Raw genomic sequence first — 20,882 nt, forward strand, 5'->3', positions numbered from 1 at the left:
ATAGAACCTTGTGGCACTCCTAATTGGACTACAGTACCGCTAGACCGGGTTTTGTTTACAACAACTGTTTGTGTTCTGTTGCTAAGGTAAGAAGACATAAAGTTTAGGGCATTTACTGACAGACCATAGTGTTCTAATTTCAAAATGAGCGTTCCATGATCCACACAATCAAATGCTTTAGAAAGATCACAAAATATGCCAATTGCATATTGCATCACAAGAATTTTCCCAAATATCATAAATATGTTTAATAAGTACCGAAGCAGCATCGGTCGTGGAACGGCCCTTTGTGAAACCAAACTGATTGCTTGTAAGTAAAGTATGTCTGTTGAAGTGACCCAGTAGATCATTTAACATTAACTTTTCAAAAACTTTACTTAGTACAGGAAGTATTGATATTGGACGGAAATTAGCCATATCACTCGAATCACCCGATTTAAATATATACAGGGTGACCTTAGCCATTGGACGAACCCTGAAATCCCACGAAGGGTTACTTCTCAGAAATGCTCTAACGGTAATATTCTTTTAATTAGAACAAAAGATAAAAAAAAATCAAACAAAAGTTATTTCCAATAATCGACAACAAAAAGAAACATAGTGTATTAATCATTGGCAGTGCTTTTGACAATTTGTTTGAAAATGATGACATTTGTCAAGTCAGAATCTTATTAATGTCATAAGTAAAAAAGATAACCAAAACGGTCGCAGAAGGTTTCATACTATTTATTACCTAAGGAGCTACTAACACTTACAGATTGTTCCGAAGTAAAAAAATCGTAATTTGTTAATTTCTTTGTAACCGCTACACCGATTGTTATGATACTTTGTATACTGGTTCTAAATACCCTAATGCATATGTACATTTCGGCTTTGTCCAATGGCTAGGGACACCCTGTATGCAGAATCACGGGCTTTATTATTTACTAAAACAAGACTTCGTCACGTGTAAATCTTGAAAATTACCTTCGACGTTTAGAGCGACATTATCCTATGGTTCAAGAGAATGACCTCTCCCTGTGTTAAAATTAATATGGGTTCTTGTTAATGAATAAAGAGCAAGCAGTCCCTGGTGCCGGTGCCGACGGAGCACTACCGCAGCTACCGGCGGCCGTCACAGTCGCAGGCCGAGTCATCGCCGGCCTCCCCGGCCCCCGCGGCCTCCCCGGCCTCGCAGCCCCCGCCGGCCTCGCCCCCGCAGGCCCCGCAGGTGCCGCTGCTGCAGGCCCCGCCCGCGCCGCCGAGGAAGCCGCATAATTATATGCACGCTTCTAATCCGAATTTACTGGGTAGGTAACACACCACCTTATACCAGTACGTAAAATTACTGCTTCAGAAAGAGGGACTTGAGCCCTCCCACGTATACGCGTTTAACGCTGCTGGCCGACTCCATTTGTCACGTGAAAATCGTGCAATAAACTAATATTTAGAAGCAACGTCGGCCTTAATTAATTAATGTTTATTTCTCGCCGTACTGCGTCATCGACAGCGATAGGTATACTTTTTTAGGGTTCCGTACCCAAAGGGTAAAACGGGACCCTATTACTAAGACTTCGCTGTCCGTCCGTCCGTCCGTCCGTCCGTCTGTCACCAGGCTGTATCTCACGAACCGTGATAGCTAGACAGTTGAAATTTTCACAGATGATGTATTTCTGTTGCCGCTATAACAACAAATACTAAAAACAGAATAAAATAAAGATTTAAATGGGGCTCCCATACAACAAACGTGATTTTTGACCAAAGTTAAGCAACGTCGGGAGTGGTCAGTATTTGGATGGGTGACCGTTTTTTTTTTTTGCTTTTTTTTGTTTTTTTTTTGCATTATGGTACGGAACCCTTCGTGCGCGAGTCCGACTCGCACTTGCCCGGTTTTTTTTACACAACCTTTTATCGCTGACTGGAGTTTGTAGTTTCGCACAGTCAAGGCTATCCATCCCATCCCAGAGGCATCGAAGCGATTGTAAGAACCTCAAACTGATTGTTTCCGTCCCCCAGAGTTCGGCAACAACGACATCGTGGCGTCGCGCATCTTCATCCCGCGGCCGGCGCCCGCCTCCTTCTCCGGCTTCGTGACCCTCGAGGAGTTCATGCTGCAGAAGCAGGAGGAGGACCGCCGCGAGCTGTACACCAACCGTGTGCTGCTCGGCGTGGAGGCGGGCTCGTTGCGGAGGCGGCTTGACCGGGTCGTGCCCGACGTGCTGTACGGCACCTCCCGGGTCGAGCCCGACCACAGGTGACTACCTACAACCGCGTGCTGCTCGGCGTGGAGGCGGGCTCGTTGAGGAGGCGGCTCGACCGGGTCGTGCCCGACGTGCTGTACGGCACCTCCCGGCTTGAGCCCGACCACAGGTGACTACCTACAACCGCGTGCTGCTCGGCGTGGAGGCGGGCTCGTTGAGGAGGCGGCTCGACCGGGTCGTGCCCGACGTGCTGTACGGCACCTCCCGGCTCGAGCCCGACCACAGGTGACTACCTACAACCGCGTGCTGCTCAGCGTGGAGGCGGGCTCGTTGAGGAGGCGGCTCGACCGGGTCGTGCCCGACGTGCTGTACGGCACCTCCCGGCTCGAGCCCGACCACAGGTGACTACCTACAACCGCGTGCTGCTCGGCGTGGAGGCGGGCTCGTTGAGGAGGCGGCTCGACCGGGTCGTGCCCGACGTGCTGTACGGCACCTCCCGGCTCGAGCCCGATCACAGGTGACTACCTACAACCGCGTGCTGCTCGGCGTGGAGGCGGGCTCGTTGAGGAGGCGGCTCGACCGGGTCGTGCCCGACGTGCTGTACGGCACCTCCCGGCTCGAGCCCGACCACAGGTGACTACCTACAACCGCGTGCTGCTGGCCGTCGACGCGGGCTCGCTGCGCCGCTGTAGAATTATTAATACTCATAGTAAATATCCCTGTCATGTACAGGGCTCTGTGCTCTGTGTCACTTCAGACTTCCGTCCATGGTATAATAATAATACTCCGCCTGGTACTCTCTTCCCGTCTTTTCGTGGTCACGTGACTGACACAAGCCTACGTCATCATGCGACAGCGCTATATGATAATATGCGATAGCGCTATATAAAGTGGCAATGTTATTGTGACGAGGGCGTTTTTAGAATTAGTGTCCGTAACGTAATGGAATTCCACACACAAAAAAAAATATTTTTGATTAAAAATAGGTTCAATTAAATCTACTATTTATATATTTTATGAAAATGTTACTTTCTTTCTATATACATTATTTATATTCTTAATAAATCACTCTAAACTGAATGACAGCCAATGTGACGATCCATTACGTTACAAGTTTTAGGCAGGTTTTAAGTGAAGATCGGAGTGTTTTAAGTGAACCAGTTTTTATTTATTGAAATACAAAACAATAATAATCTTCTAAAAACGAATAACAACTGCAATACTAAGTATTACAATAAAGTTATTTAAAGAAGTCTTTCCAATACGTTACATTTTTCGTTTTAATCGTTGCTTTGCAATCATTTTGTTTTATAAAACGTAAGGTAAAGGTATTATAAAAAGTTGGTTTTAATAATTATCATATATTATTCTTGCAAATGAGATCGAAATCAGTATCAATTATCCTAATAATTAATATAAATTCTAATAAAATCAATCACAGCCACAGTAGGACAAAGTGACGTTATGGACCATCATATCACGTTTAGGAACTACATGAAGGGTTTACATGTACGGAAAATAGCTACTTAATTTAGTACCTACTTAATGTTGTACTAAATTAAATAATTTAGTAATTAATACCTATTGTTATAGTTTAACAGATTTTGAAATTTCCTGCAGTAATTATGCTTTCGACTGCAGCAGTATTGCAGCACGACAATACTGCCGACTGCATTACTGCTACAAAATCAAAATAGATGTTGCTGCCCAGATTTTTGACATTTGCAGTCAGCAATATTGTCGTGCTGCAATACTGCTGCAGTCGAAAGCATAACCTGCGCCTGCCAGCGCTTCTTAGGTCGAGCCGCCACTGGTGCTAAGTAGTTACTAGTAGGTCGAGTAGTTAGAAAAATATAGCTAGAATAAAATTATTTGTGTCTTTTTAATATCACTCTACCTACTATATTTTGGCAACTTAAAATGACGGCATGTAAACCGTGCATTTTCATTCCATACGTCCCGTTTTTTTGTTCCACTACATCACGTAACGTTTTGGATGTGACGTAGGCATGCCGGTTGGTTAATAAAGCGAAATAGCGGTCTGATCGTTTGAATTTTCTTAATTATAATTATTTGATATCTTACAACACATAATAATCTAACGAAATTTATAAATATTTAGTCAATAATTGGCTCCTTACCTTCAGTTTAATTCAGTTCGTTGTGGAAAACAAATTTCTGCACAGCGTGACGCACAACCTACACCTTACTTTTTTCGAGCCCAATTGCCTTGTAAAACCTAAACACCGGGTAATTATAGGATCATAATGTTACGATCATGTAAAAATGCGTATGACTTTAGTAGATTTTTGCTACTAAGTTGGTAAAAACTCCATGACGTTGGTGGAAATTTCCACTACGTCGATATTGAAGGACAACAATAAATTAAACTTTTGTGCATATTTTTACTTTAGGTGCTAAAAAATAAGGTTTTAAATAGATTTTGGCTGATACGATCTTATCACACAACAACCAGGTTCGGCCCTAGAAGGAGGCAGATATATAATATTTGGATCCCAAGTATGCAAAGTGTGCATGGGTCACTCAAAAATCATCTCCCTTTCTTCAGTTTTTGTACATTTTCTTTACTTTAAAGTACCATTTAATCAGTTTTTTACCATAAATACTCAGATAATAAATCACTTTACAATTTTTGTATACATGTAGTACACTTTAAAACAGTATTTGACGGTAAAAAAGTATACCAAAGTCGTGGGACAGTGATATTTGACCCAAATATTTTGTTCCGAAAACGCCCACGTAAGCTTGTGTCACTCTGGGAAGAGAAGACCATTTTTATTAGACTATGCTTCCGTCAATACCTACGAATGTATTCACTCGTTTACTTCAAATATGTTTACCGGATATATACTAGTTTCGAACGTGTAAATACGTTTTATTTGGCCCTCAGCCCGGAGCCTCTCCCGGCCGCGCCGCGCACGCTCGCGCCGGGCGCGCACGGATCGCACGGCACGCACGGCACGCACGGCTCGCACGGCTCGCACGGCACGCAGGGCACGCACGGCTCGCACGGCACGCACGGCACGCACGCAGCGCACGTGCAGGCGCGCTCGCTGCCGCGCACGCCGCCGCCGCGTGTGGCCGCGCGCCCCGCCCGCGACCTCAAGCCCATCTCCGTCAAGGGCAAGGATGGGTAAGACTACTACAAACCAATATTTCATCCAAATAATCTTTCTAGCGCTGTCCTTAATCTTCGCGGCTCATTAAAAAGCCTAAGACCCGCAATCGGCAACCGAATATAGATAGATAGATAGATAGATTTATTTATTGGTACTGATCATACACTGTCAACATGGGTTAATATTTACAATTTACAATGAGATTCAAGTGAATTACAATTAATGATTTCATAGTAGGTATATAAAAATTTCAATTAGATATCAATTCAAAAAATAATAATACGATAATAATCAAGTCCGTACAATAAAAATTACAATAAATTAAAATTAAAACAATAATAATGCATTAAAAACAATAAATTTATAGTAATAATAATGTCAATGTCAATTATGTATTTTTTATAGGTATTTTTATTCATCAAAGAACTCGTTTACTGTGTAGTAAGCCTTCATTAGACAATATATTTTCAGCTTGTTTATGAATTGGCGTTCGGTGGCAACGTCTTTAATTGCCTCAGGAATCTTATTATAGACTTTAGCACCCATTATCTTGATAGACTTGCCGGTTTTCTGTAGCCTGTGTGCGGGGACAGCCAGCCCAGGTTTCCTCCTTGCGGAGTAGCTCCTTACTACGGGGAATTCATCTGGGTTCTTTCTCACGTACTTACCCACCTCAAAAATATAGAGTGAAGGCACTGTCAAGACTCTGAGGTGAATGAAGAGCTGTCTGGCTGTCTCATCCGGAGGAACTCCGCATATTAGGCGGATCACTTTCTTTTGCAGCAGAAATGGCCTGTCTCTGTCAGCTGCTAAGCCCCATAAGTCTATGCCTCTGGTGAGGTGCGTGTGGAAGTAGGCATAGTATGCCGTCATTAGGTTTCGCTGTGTTAGCATCCGCTTTAGACGGGATATAGCATAGTAGGCGGAGTTCAGTTTCATGCATAAGGCGTCTATGTGCTCTCCCCATTGTAAACCTTTATCAAACGTGAAACCGACATAACGACCATGGTGCATAGGTTCAATTCGATCACCATTGATATTGACATCCAGCGTCGACTGCGTTACACAGCTGAGTGAAAAATGGATTAGGTTCGTTTTTCCTATATTCAGTTGCATGCCATTGACGTCAAACCAATACTGTAATTTAAGTGTCACGTCCCTAATGTTACTCTGTAGTTCCTCGGAGTCGTAGCCTTGAACAATCGCACAAATGTCATCCGCGTACATAATAAATTTTACGATTGCGCTAGGAAATGGCAGGTCGTTCATAAGTAATGCGAACACAGTGTTTCCTACATTGGAGCCCTGGGGAACTGATCTCTCTCCGATTGCTCCAGACTCGGACCTGTCACCATCTACTTCCGTTATTTGGCTACGGTTTGCTAAGAAGGACTTTACTATATCTAGGGCCATACCGCGCATTCCGTAGTGTTCTAATTTGGCAGCTATAAGTCTATGGTCAACCAGGTCAAATGCACGAGAAAGATCAAAGAAAATAGCGGCAACGTACCTTCTTGCCTCCAAATTTTCCAGGACAGTTGCAACTAATTTGCGCGCCGCGCCCACTGTAGAGCGACCCCCTCGGTAGGCGTACTGCTGGTTGCAGAGTGCCCCATTCATGTTGAAGAACCGAACTATTCTGTCGCAGAGACCCGTTTCGAAGACCTTGGAGACCACGGGTACAAGGGAAATTGGACGGTAGCTTTTCATCGTGTCTTTAGCACCTTTCCCCTTGTAAACCGGAGTCACCTTGATCTTCTTAAGGGAGTCTGGATAGTAACCGTTTAAGATGGAGTCATTAAAGTGCTCACACAGTTCGTGAATGAAGTTAAAAGGCAGTTTGTGGAGAATTGAGGTCGGGAATCCATATATGTCTTTAGTTCCCTTAGCTTTAATTCTTTTAATTATATTTAATACCTCCTGGGCTGTAAATGGTGACACAAACATGGTGGACGCCTGCAACGGGCAGGTAGCACGCAGTAGACGTACTGCATCACCCATGCACGGGCGTACAGGGGTGTCGCGCACAACGCTCAAGTAGTGCTGGTTGAGCACGTCGGCCAGCTCCCGGCCAGTGCCGCGCTCACCACACACCGCTCGTCGCAGCACGCCTAGCTCGGCTCGACCACCTGCCCGGCTCTTGTTTGTCTCCATTTTAATTATATCCCATAATGCAAGGGTTCTGTTTGAGCTAGACTCAATTCTATTGTTCATAAAAGCCTTCCTAGTTTTACTCAAAAGGCTGTTATGCTTACATTTGTAGTTATTTACAAACTGTGTTAGACTAGTATTGTTGGGATAGAATCTCGCCAGCATCCCCAAATGCAAAAGAAATTCCTTGCTCCTAGCAGTTTCCTCATTTAACCACACCCTATCCTTCGGTTTAATAGGTACTTTTTTAATAGGGCAAAAGATCTCAAATTTCCTAAGGAAGTTTACGAATAGTATTTCAAAGCTATTATTATCACCTAGATGTGAAGACCTAGACCAATCAGTGCAAGCTACGTTATCTAGAAACTGTTGTACTTTGTTAGTGAGTCTTTTTGTTACGTAATGTGTCTGATTGTTTACCTTTAAGATCGACAATTTAAAATAGACAGCACAGTGGTCACTAATACAAGTATCTAGTGGGCGAACTGCGATGGACTCCCGAGGCAAATCAGTATATGCGTGGTCAAGGCATGAACTCGAGTTGCCTTGGATTCTTGTAGCAAAGTTGACCATGGAAGTCAAGTTATACCTAGTCAATAATCCTAGAATATCCCGCCTTTGTTTTGACCATTTCATAAAATCTATGTTAACGTACGTAACGTATAATCAACCTGACGCAAGCATTCATCTGTAGGTACGAAAGCGACTACCCTGAGCCGCCTACCCGGAACGAAAATTAAACGTTGGAATTTGTCGACCAGTCTGGCCTGGTGGGTAGTGACCCTGCCTGTGAAGACGATGGCCCTGGGTTCGAATCCCGTTAAGGGCATTTATTTGTGTGATGAACACAAATATTTGTTCCTGAGTCATGGGTGTTTTCTATGTATTACAGTGTGTATTTACCTATATAAGTATGTATATCGTCGTTAGGCAAAGCTTGTACTAGGATACAAGCTTTGCTTAGTTTGGGCACTTAGTGCTTACTTACTTACTGCCGTGGCGCAGCGACCCGAAGTGGATCTTGGCCTCTGACACTAAGGAACGCCATGCTTCTCTGTCTAGCGCCGTTTCTGTCCAATCGACGGCACCGAGCTCGTTCAGATCTTTCACGACCTCATCGCTCCGGCGATACCTAGGACGCCCAACCGGTCGTCGACCATCCGGACGGCCCGAGTACGCTCTCCAAACCGCTCGATCTTCACCCATACGGACCACGTGCCCGAGCCATCGGAGTCTTGAGGCTTTCGTATCTCCTACTACATTGGGCTCGGCCACCAGATCTTCGATTTCCTGGTTCCTGCGTATCCTCCACGAGCCATCCTCTCCGCGAGTGGGTCCCAGTATCATCCGGTAGATCCTCCGTTCAGCCACCAGCAGTGCATATTCCTCTCTTTGTGTTAGGGTCCAGGCTTCGCATCCGTACATCAAGATCGGTCTGATTATGGTCTTGTATATACGGAGTTTCGTGTTTCTGGTCATTAGCCTGGACAGTGGACACCAACACTTTGTGAAGAGCAGCTGTGCACCGGAGAGCGTTCTGAATTCGGGTAGTTTGGGCTAGACGTGCGCGCCGCGCCGCCATTCATACGCGCCGCCGCCGCCGGCTCGTCCGCTCGGCGCGCCGTTGCACGGGCAACTGAGCGTTTAAGCCCGATTCGGGTGGATAAAATTATTTTTATTCCCAACAATTATGCAACATGTAAAGAAAATTGCATGTTATTAATAAACAATCTGTTTACTTTGTTGTTTTTCTCTCCTTATTTAGTACCATACCAAGATGGCAATTAAAGTAAACTATTGAACAAGACACTTACGCAATAAGTCTAAACTATGTATGTACAAGAACAGCGTGTGCGTGAGTATAATGCTAGTGAAAAACTATATAAATAGTTAATTTTACAGTTTTTAGTAGGTAATACCTAAATGAAAAAAAAATTTTTACACGCCGGCGCCGCCGCGCCGCGCCGACCTAAAATGCCGGCGCGCCGCCGCTGGCAAATTTTCGGTCGGCGCGCACGTCTAGTTTGGGCACAGAATAAGTATGTAAAATATACTACCGTACAGAAAGGACACTTCCTACAAAACCGAAGTTTAACAGCGATTCAGGGTCGAATCATGATATCCCGTTCTAACTTATGACACTATCCCTTTCGAATATTTAGGTTTGTCAAAATTCAAGTAATTATCTTATATGTGCTATGTGGTCGTGCACGCAAAGGGACGTCAAGTTGTGCCAACCCTAATAATTGCTCGGAGCAATGCTGAGCCGAACGGAGCCGAGTTTGCACGAAGTCAGGAGTGTCTCCCCACTGGTTTGAGGCTAGGTTGACCTGTTTAAGATGTCCCCTGATATTTATTCATTATTTATTTATTAATTAATTGATTTTACTCACATTATTTTCCTTCGCCGAAAAACGACTGTTAATATCAATAGTTAGGTATTTGTATTACAAGAGGGCAAAGTTGCTGTTTAACTTAAAATTCAAATTGAAGCACGAACCTAACGAGTGGTTTAAATAGTGGAGTCTTGAGCGTTGCGAGGGTTTCATTCAAGGCACGAGAGTTAAGCAAACTTTATCAATTTTTAAACATGCAGATACGTCTGCGAGCCATATTCCAAATTTTATATTAAAGGAAAAAATGGAAAAATTACGCTTCCGGCAGGACTTGAACCCGCAACCTCCGCAATCCGTGCGTTAGCTCTGCCAATTGAGCTACGGAAGCCCAATTGCCCCAAAACCCCACCCCAAAGGCGTGTATACATAAGGGAAGGAATGGAAAGATTCGCAAGATTCTGGTAGGCTTCCGTAGCTCAATTGGCAGAGCTAACGCACGGATTGCGGAGGTTGCGGGTTCAAGTCCTGCCGGAAGCGTAATTTTTCCATTTTTTCCTTTAATATAAAATTTGGAATAAGCAAACTTTGCTACCGAGTGAAACACAAAATTCAACACCAAAGCGAGGAAAACACTAAAATCATTACAAATCAAATCAAATTGAAAGCTAAATGTTATTTCGTAGTTTTCGTACATAAGTTCCGAAAAACTCATTGTACGCTAAATACCGAAGCTCTTTTTACTACTCGTATGATTATGACGCATAAGACGGAGATTAGCAAGTAGGCCCGTACAAAAAAGCAAGTGTGACACGGTAGTTATTTTGGTGTCGTTCCAGATACGAGAAGATAGTGTATACGGAGGAGAAGCCGACCGGAGCCGAGCGCATGCGCCGGCCGTCGCCGCCGCCGCCGCCCGACGCGAGGGACCTAGACTCCACCCCCAGGCACGATAAGGTAAAACATTGCCTTTTCATTTCACTAATCTACTTGAGGCTCGCTACGCACTGAGCTTTTTTTCTTTCAGAGCGATTATTTCCGAAAATTTTATTTAATTATTTAAAAAAATAGTTCTTGAAGACTTAGAAGATTAGTTAGTTTTGAAAGAGCTACCCAACGACACCCTCAGGGTTCAAGTGAAAAAAAATTCACCCCCGCTTTTCGTGTAGGGGAGGTACCCTAAAAAAATATTTTACCACTTTGTCGGCAGAATTAACTTATATAGAATACTTTATATCTATGCCAAATTGCAATTTTCTATCTCTAAAGACCACCGAGCAAATCCGCGGACGGACAAACGGACAGACAGACAGACAGACGGACGGACATGGCGAAACTATAAGGGTTGCTAGTTGACTACGGAACTCTAAAGGGTTGCTAGTTGCATACGATTAAACTCTGCCGGCTGAACGCAGTGGGTTAAAAAGGAAACATTGCTAATGAATTACCTCAAAAATGAAACCTTTGTGGTCTGCTGAACAATGTTGGATAGAATGGAGACGTTACTCTTGATGTAGTCGTATGTATTGTGGTGGTCGTATAGTGACGTGTGTGTGTGTTGCGTCAGGGCCCGAGCGGCGCGCGCCGCGTGGCCCCGCTGCAGACCTCGCCCGCGCCCCTCACACCGGACAGGTAACACTGTTTGTGAATACTACCTACCTATATTATGATTATCTTCATATTAAAAACTAACTTTAAGGTGGTTCTGCTTGCTCGAATTTCATACAAACTTTCTTGGCACCATAGCTCCTATTATATAGGGTTTCTTCACTTGTATATGTAATGTTTGGGTAGTATATATATTTCTGTCTTCGTGTAACGTAAAAAAATACTAGAATTTGATTAATATTATTAAGAAAAAAGCCTTTGGATATTGGTAAAATTTTGCCCCATTGCTTGTTTGTGTGAGTGATGCTTATAGTATAGGTGTAATTCTAACATGGCGACTTCATTTGACAAGCAATCATTTTTAATTTATCAAAGGTGTAACAGATGGCTCTTTAAAACCGCAACACAGATTACCTGTGTATTTTGTTTTATTTTCACTCAATAGAGGGAGATATATTTAATGCACAAAGCATGACGTTACGAGTATACTCATTTAAGAGTCTCCTTTCTGATATAATTTCATTCCCAGATTTAATATAACTTATTATTGTATAACAATAAAATACATTTATATAACTATACATTTAATAGAAAGGTCAGTCCAAACAATCATTCGTGTAACGGTCGTCCACCGAAAAGCCTTGTGAATTCTGCTTTCGTTTCGGCAGAAATATAAATGTTCTCTGGAAAGCCTATATTTATTGTAACAATGATTTTTAAACTAAAGTACCTAGCTATATTTTTCTCAAAAATATATAGGTAAGTATGTGGAGAAAAATGTCATCTTGTAAATAAACAAGATTCTATATGTTCTGCTTGTGCATAACAATAACATTAGTATATAGATTGTTAACCAAGGGATCATTTCTTGATGATATTTTTTTCAAAAATGTTGCCTTTCACCCGAGTTAAAACACTCTACTTTTCATTTCGCATACGAGGAAAGTAAAATGCATATGTTTTTTTAAATAATTTTTTATAGTAGGTATTTTTGAGAGTAGGTACCTACTTTCAATTAACAATTTGGCCAAAAGTATCGTTATTTATGGAATGGGGAGTCAAATATCAGAATGGAAATTGTACAACAAATCCATTTATACCCAAATTTCAATTGCTTATTGTAAAAAGAATAATAAAATCGTACTTGGAATTGGAACCTAAACTGCTCTAGTGCAGAAACGTATCATTTCCTGCACACCTTTTTACAACAACAATGACCCTCTTTCATAGCATGACAAATGAAACGGATATTTCTTGTTTTAATTAAAACCAAAATATTATTTTGCTAATCCGCGAAAAGATAACGTGCTAGTCAATCAGTGCTAACCCGTTATACTTACTTGCGTATTTTTACATGCAATTAATATTCCCACCCTCCCACCGCAAAAATAAATACGCAAATAAATATAACAAACCACCACCAAAAGAATAAACCTCGACACGTGTTTCGCCTCTCTACGAGGCATCCTCAGGAGTTGTTGACGGTCTGACGCCCGGCAACGGAATGACCTGTCTAGAATGGTCGGCCATATTTATACCTTGACCACTCCCCCTACCGTGCAAGTGTGAGTGAGATGGAAAAATTCGTAATAACGGCGATGACGCAACATTCAATTGTTCGTTAAGAATCATGCCCCTATTGTTGTACCTAATTATTTCCAGTTGTTCCAGAACACCCAAACGCAATCCCTTTTCGCAAACATGTAAAATATCAAAAGAATGATTCTCAGATAAAGTGTGACCTGTATCTAATAAGTGCTTTGCAAAATTGGACTTCTCTGGATGGTTATGTCTATATGACGCAACATGCTCTTTATACCTAGTAGTGAAACTACGGCCCGTTTGCCCCACATACACTTTATTGCAATCGTCACAGGTAAGCTTATAAACTCCAGACTTTTTCCCATTCTCAATCTTATCTTTGCCATTGCAAAGCTTTGAGTGCAAAGTATTATTTGTCTTAAAGGCCACAGGAATGTCGTTAGACTTCAAAATTTTGTAAATTGCATCAGACAACTTGCCAACATAAGTTATGCTCGCTTTATATTTTTTAATCGGTTCAGAGGATCGTGCCGCATACAACATAGTGTTGACCATACTATTCCGCTTTTTCCTGATGATACCATCCACCACAGACTTATTGTAACCATTCGAAACTGCTAAGTGATAAATATTATTTAATTCAATCTGATAGTGTTCATCAGAAAGAGGCACAGTCAACATTCTATGCACATAACAATGAAAAGCAAAAAAATACGCAAATGTAAAAATACGCAAGTAAGTATAACGGGTTAGCACTGATTGACTAGCACGTTATCTTTTCGCGGATTAGCAAAATAATATTTTGGTTTTAATTAGTATGGATTTCCGCAAAGTAACGCCTGATTCTATTCACTATTTCTTGTTTTGTTTGCATTAGCATTTTTCTCTCGATAATTTAATCAATTTGCAACATTAGTAGAAGAATCGTCATAAATTCATAATCATAAATTCATAAATATCAAAATATAAAAGGACATACATTTTTAGAAGATTTCCCCGCGCGACGTTGCCAAATGGTTTAAAGGGCATCATGCTCGCAACGTTTGGATGTCAATAAGTCGACAATGAAAAATTATATTTGAAATCAATTCAAACTTGATATTTTTGACAGTAATGAGTTACTTAAATAAGAAGGCAATTTTCGCCCGGGTCTACTATCATATGGTCAAATGGTCTAGTGGCTTTTAGCTATTGAGTATAAGTCTAATAAGTTGAACAGCATGACTGAGTTCAAAACACGAACAAAGACTCATTTCTTTTTGTATTTATTTATTTAATTTTTTGGTTTTTTATGACTTTATTTTTTTATCACACGATTATTTTACGATTTTTAATCATTATCAAACGGGACTTACCTAATCGCGTATAATTATGTTCATAAAATTTACCTCCGAGTTCCAACGTTCCGACGGCGTAGTCCCCGTGGTTGTCGGGCCGGGCTCTTAGTTCTCTTAGACAACGGGGACAACGCCGTCCTCGAAAAGTTGGAGGTACATTTTAAAAACTTAACTAAAACGGTTAAGTACTGTTTTTCTAAATAATAATATAATGAATAGTATTTATTTTAACTCTGAATTAGTTTTAATAATATATATTAGAAAAGGTGGAAAGGCTGACCATATAGTCATCCAGCGTGGAAATGCTCTCAATATCCTTTAGCATTGCATTTTCTAAAATCCTATCTAGATGGAACAACATTAGGAGATTATGTAAAATGGTAACTATGTATAATTTCAATAAAATGTAGGTAAAGGTATACTTAAGTTAAGGTATACTTACTTACTTACTTTATTTGGGTATAGTGTTTAGGACTGACCAACAATGACTACGATATTTACGATAGGTACAGAAAGTAAGGCTGACTGCTGTATAAACGTAAGGAAACATAATTATAATTATGTACAACAATATATAAGGTACCTAAATAAACGAGTTCGCATCCCATCATAATCACAATATTTTATTGTGTTTAAAGAACAATATATTTTGATTTTTTCTGTTTCTCATTACTTCCCCAAAACTGTGACTCACACGCCAGCTTAGTAGTGTTACGTTAGTACTAAGCTAACATTAAAAGCGTTTTTAAAATTTTAGGTAAAATAATTTGCGTCATTTTCAATTGATAATAAGAATAACAATATATAAATTATAAAACTTTTCATAAAATAAAAAAAAAAAACAAAAAAATTAAGCACCGTCGTGATTTGAACCCAGAATCATTGTCACTAGCTTAAATTTATTCAAAACAGATGTTGTGGGTGCCACAAGCACATGACAATTAACGTCTGAAAATTTCAGTTGGTTCCAAGTTACTTGTCAATGTCACAAATAAGAATTTAAATTCTAAATTGTTTTTACAAAAAATAAAATTTCATGCGCTGCACTGCGCCCTCTAGGATACTTTATTGATACATTCCATATCTACTGACATTTGACACTGACTTTAGGTATGTAAGTGTGCGTGAATGCAAGAAATTGCAATATTATGCAGTTGGATTCCGATAATAACGAAATGAGACACTGTTGAGTTAAACATGTTTCGATCTGGATGTAGTATTTTTTATAGTTTTCGCCCATATCAACACATCTTTTGAAACTTTGTATTTTGGGAGAAATGGTGAAAATCCACAATTCGTGCACACTGACGCGATCTTTTGGCTGATAATCGGCATCCCATCCCGAGACATCCACCTTAACTACTAACTAAGCATTATGGCGTTAACATACATTTTTCTACATTAGAGGGAGGAATGTGCGAGATATAGGGCGGGTTGCACCGTGCCCATCTGATGTGCTGATCATGGTTAAAAATGGCGCTAGCGAACGCTAACTGCATATTTGGGTTGCACCACGTCTAACGTCTGTTAATTTAATGGTTGGTGCAACGCATTTTATTTAGCAATCCATAAGACCCCCACGTATAAGCGTTAAAATTTAGCGAACTGTGCTTACGTTAGCAGGTGGTTTGGTGCAACCCGCCCATAATGAATGTTTGTTTTGTAGTGTGCCGGTCTCGGGCGCGGGCGTGTCGCGGTTGCGGCTCATGTTCGGTCGCAGCGCGTCGCGTGACACCTCTAGACAGGTAAGGATGAGGATACCGTTAAGTTTATAGTATTTTTTAAATAATATTTTATTATGTTCTTTTTTATGCAAACGGCCTAGGAGAGCCTCCGACGCGCACGGTCCCTATATCTCTCGTCGGTCAACTTTGCATATAGTAGTTGGCAAGTCGTGGTGAAGTGTGGTCGGTGGTTGCAGGAGTCGTCGCCGTCAGCGGGCAGCGCGGCGGCCACCCCGGCCGGTGCGCAGACGGAGTGGGCGTGGCGCACGCACCACTACCCGCACCTGCAGTGCCCGCCCACCTTCGTGCCGGAGACCTACTCGCTGGCCGCCGCCGCGCGCCGCCCGCGCCCGCCGCCCTCCTGATGGCCGGCCCCGGCCTGCTAGCGCCCAACACCTGACGGACGGAGGTACGGGAGACGAGAGCGTCCACCTTACTGCAACAAATAGAGCCCGAGTCCGAGTCTGGGCTGCGAGCCCAAAAATATGAGCTCTATAAATGCGACGAGATTGGCCGAAGCTCCGCTCGGGTCGCGCTCGTGCCGTATTTACGTCTCGGCCGCGGAACGTACGCCGAGCTCCATGCTTTGGTTAAAACAAATGCGTGGCGGTTGGCGTCATCGTCGAGCCTGCGTTCCGCGGCCCTCGAGTTAGATTGCAAATATAATTAGCGCAACTAATAGAAAACTTTCTTTAACCCTTAAATCCATAGCGGCAACATACTTGCCATCATACCTACTTAACCCTTCAAGTGGCAACGTCACTTTTCAGTCGTTGGAAATTAAACTTTATATGAATTAGTCAAATTTTAAATTTAATTAAAGTAATCGACCACGAGCCGGCGTCCTGCCACTTGAAGGGTTAAAACAAAAACGCATCTCTACAATAAGAATTACGGTTCAAAATCAAATAATGACTAGAATGGAATGTCAAATTTTGTAATTTAAGGGTTAAACGCGCAATCTACAAGTGATATTCGCGGCACATCCGGACAATTTGGAATCTGGACGCACTTTAACGCCTTGATGAAAGAGTTGTGTTTAATATTTATAAAATACTTGTCAGTTTCTACTCTCTATGAAGCTCCTAACCGGTCTACTGACCTGAACCCATTGGAGCACTCGTGTCGTTATCTGCGACGGAGTTCAATGCTCTAACATTTAAGATTGTCATTTTATGTATATTTTGATGTGTTCTCAATATCTACATATACAATATTTTCATGTGTTTAGGTAAATGTCAGCCGGTTAACGGAAAACGTTTTACGAATACATTTTAATTGAATCATGAAGGCACGACCGAATCTTATAAAACTATCAAGTATATCGAAATAAATCCGTCTCACACACTCCTGCATAGATAGGTACTCAAGTAGATAGAATAGAATGGTAATGAATGTGATGACGCTCGTGTGGTTGCATGTGAAATATATGTAACATTTTGTGCACTAGTTTTTCATACATTCTAATTATAAATATAGTAGATTTGGTCATACATTTTATTATATGTAGGGTACAATGTATGAGCGAATGAGAGCGTCTTTCGCTCTTCCTAATGCTGTTCATTTTTTACGTTACAAGTTGTAATTTGTACAATTTCTTGCCAACGCGGATGTGATTTGCATGAAATTAAAATATTTGAGAATGAAGGCTATTCGATGGGTGACTATTATCACTTGCTTGTATAAGCTGTTGGATTTAGAGCAATTTATTGCCAAATCATCTTGTTTTTGTTCCAATTTTGTATTAAAATGACAGATCATAAATTCGTAATAGAAATTAAAGTGTAATTTTAGTATCGGTGATATAGAAACAAGGTTTATTGGGTATTGTTCATTGGGTAGGTACCGGCAGAAAATGCCGAGTTTGTTAAGGATACTTCATGGTGCTGTTTGAAGAGTTCCTTGTTGGGGGAAACGTACACTCGACCGCAAACTTTAAGAAGGGAGTACTCATTTGTCTGTAACGTTAAAGTATGTTTACAGCTTCAACTCCGTGAGTAGCTTACCTTTAAACTGAAACTAGATTTAAGTAATCATAAGTAAAAGTATACGTTCTCTGCTCACACTTCCGATAATTAAGAAATGTGCCAATTTGTGCTTCTTGTTTACCCGTAGAAAATATGTAAGTATTTTAAGAAAACGTCACCTATTTATTCCGAGTTAAGGCTTAGCTAAGATTAATGTTTTACTCGCTGTAATATAAGATGGTGCTTTTTATTGAATGTTTATAATTATTATGCAGTAGGTAGCTTCAATGTGCTCAATAGCGATTATATTTACCTATTATTATGTTTTATTCTACATGAGTTTTTGAGATTTACTTACTCATGTGCTGCGAGGCGTGAGACTATATAAAGGTTACTCAAACAGTATTGTTCGCCGAAACGCACAAAAATATGTGACCTTATTTGCAAAATCCAAAAACGGGGTCTTATCATTTTGTACGCTTCGTCGCGTGAGATACCTATTATTCTATGACTATAAGAGTGTATTTTGGACTTTGTTTATTAATTGTATTTGGTATCAGACGAACTCATATATAGGTATAGGTGTCATGCATTTCTGTACTTTATCATAATAACTCTGAGAAGATACAAAACATTGTTAACATCTTTAGAGGTAGAAACACTTACCGTTAAATGCTGTCGTATTGTTTTCAATTGATCACAAGCATATCTGTAGTCCTGTTTATCTATCCACCGCTCTTTTACATTGATTAAAGAAGTCCTTAACACAGACACTGGTCTCTCTTCTTGTGAAGGGCCTCAGGGACTTTTGTTAATCTCAGGAATGATTTCTCAATATCTGTGCAGGTCCCCACAATATGCATGTTATTGACTTCATAGTCTCCTTCATTGTCCTGGATGATGGATCGGTTGACAGACGGCTCTGTTCTTCTAGAACTCACCTGTACAGAGCTAGCAATGCATGGCACACTACACTAGTATTTCCAAACCTTTCTGCCCTTTTAAGAGGTTTTCCAGCATTTACTTGAACATCTTACAACAAGAAACTGACCGCAAGCTTGTTTCCTTTTTTTATTTTTTTTTCCTGTTTCTTATGCTCAAATGACAACCTATTCTTAATTTTTTGTCGGGATTTACCCTTATAGTTTCTTTTTTCCTCTACCTCATCACCTGATGCAGAAGATGTGCTGAAATAAATTGTATGGTCAGAAACATGCCAAATAATCAAAAATAGCAAAATAAGTAAATGTTTTTTTTTACCTGTGTCTATTCCTAGATGGATTTCTAGATCTAGCTAGACCTAGTCCTACAATGTTGTTTGAGGTGAATTTTTATGACCCGAAAAACGATCCCCTAAGCTAGATTTTCCCTTAGTTGGTTCAGGTACATTTTTCAAGTTTTTGATACAGTGATAATGTACCACGAACCAGCTTAACAGATATGTAAGTTATTGCGTTCACTGTGCACACTAACCCAACCAACCTACCTGGCTTGCTTGGTTTGTTTGGCTACCAGGTTTGGTGTAGACCAAAGTCTAGGAATTAGGATGAAGAGCCAGTTCCTCATCCTTATTAGCTGCTGTGATACGGTCCTTCAAGCAAATATCTATTTGGTCACGGTCAAGGCCTGATTAGCATTTCTCATAGCATCTTTTGATATATATCTCTCCAGGCTTTCTGGCCATGATCCTGCAGGAGACTGACAAATGGAAGAGGACTTTAATAAATCTGAAGTTTCAGATACTTCCTCTTGATCGGGTTCTTGATGCTTAAATGATTCAGAATGATTTTGTGGTTCACCTGCTGGCTCAGGGATGTCATCAGTGAGAAGGGGAGGGGGCATAGGAATGTCTAATAGTGGAGGAGCAGGTGGCTTAGGACTTAGGAGTATCTGGTGGAGGACAAGGTGGTAGTGGGGGCGCGGAGGATGGTCTGGCAGAGGAGGTAGCATTGAATTCGAAAAAGCATCAATGCTATCATAATTTAGTCTTTTATCCTTCTTCCGTATTTTCTTTGATCCTCCATTGTGACCCAGAACAGGGTTTTCATTAGGAGGGATGGCTGCAGTTTTCCGGTTACCATTCCGGTTAAACCTGATGGAAGATTGCTTCAAGAAAGGACGACTTCAAGAGGTGACATGCCTCAACAAAGGAGTTGGTTGGGCAGGTGACTTAAGGGGAAATCGCTGCTGACGGCCAAAATCCGGCTTCACGTCGTTATTTTGTTGAAACTGGTGGACTGCATTATTAGCCAGACCCGGATTATGACCCATTAGATTGAAGTAGGTACTGGTTGTAATAAGGCGGGTGCATACCACCATGATAGCCGTTGTAAATATTGCTGATACAGACCATACATCCAAGTATGATTTGGTGGCATACCATTCATCGTTTGTAAAGGAGGATCCTTTGATGTATTCTCAGCCATCTCGTAAGATAATCTAATTCATTTGGTTATACACATACATACACACACACACACACACACACACACACACACACACACACACACACACACACACACGAACGCACAGACGAATGACGATACAGAAATCCTCAAGGACTCGACACAAAATGGCGACATATTACTTAACTTAAAACGAACGTACAAATAATGAATTCACGGAAGTGATTAAGGAATTAACCAGTGATCGCGCGGGTCTTCTTGTGACGTAATACAATTCCAACAAACCTTCACAGGTCCACAATTTTAAAACAAGTATATTTTAAATTACGATTCACGTATTCACGATCACGATTATCAGTATCGCCAATAAATAAGGTTCTTTCTCAGCTGAGCAAATACTTTTTCAATTTCTCTTGAATAATTGTAAATGAAATTTATCGTTTTCAACAGACGTGTTTAGTCCGACATACCTATATCGTAAAGTTGATATCAAGT

The 20,882-nt window shown here is 41.2% G+C and overlaps 1 protein-coding gene and 2 pseudogenes across 1 annotated transcript in view; 1 reads left to right on the forward strand and 2 right to left on the reverse strand.

Annotated features, from left to right (window-relative positions):
- The window catches only part of LOC134793946 (titin), a 45,072-nt gene extending 28,413 nt beyond the window's left edge, over positions 1–16,659 (forward strand). The window contains exons 23-31 of the mRNA XM_063765663.1: positions 1,058–1,289; positions 1,996–2,234; positions 2,350–2,465; positions 2,571–2,813; positions 5,092–5,334; positions 10,644–10,761; positions 11,372–11,436; positions 15,958–16,036; positions 16,213–16,659. Coding sequence (XP_063621733.1) covers positions 1,058–1,289; positions 1,996–2,234; positions 2,350–2,465; positions 2,571–2,813; positions 5,092–5,334; positions 10,644–10,761; positions 11,372–11,436; positions 15,958–16,036; positions 16,213–16,380 — 1,503 coding nt within the window. The 3' untranslated portion in view covers positions 16,381–16,659. The remainder of the gene's footprint in view (positions 1–1,057; positions 1,290–1,995; positions 2,235–2,349; positions 2,466–2,570; positions 2,814–5,091; positions 5,335–10,643; positions 10,762–11,371; positions 11,437–15,957; positions 16,037–16,212) is intronic.
- Positions 16,660–17,520: 861 nt separating this feature from the next.
- Positions 17,521–19,174, reverse strand: LOC134793948 (leukocyte receptor cluster member 8 homolog; annotated as a pseudogene).
- A 136-nt stretch (positions 19,175–19,310) lies between these two features.
- Positions 19,311–20,551, reverse strand: LOC134793811 (FK506-binding protein 5-like; annotated as a pseudogene).
- Between the last annotated feature and the right edge of the window lie 331 nt (positions 20,552–20,882).

Source organism: Cydia splendana, chromosome 9 (assembly GCF_910591565.1).
Source record: "Cydia splendana chromosome 9, ilCydSple1.2, whole genome shotgun sequence".
NCBI classification, from domain to species: Eukaryota; Metazoa; Arthropoda; class Insecta; order Lepidoptera; family Tortricidae; genus Cydia; species Cydia splendana.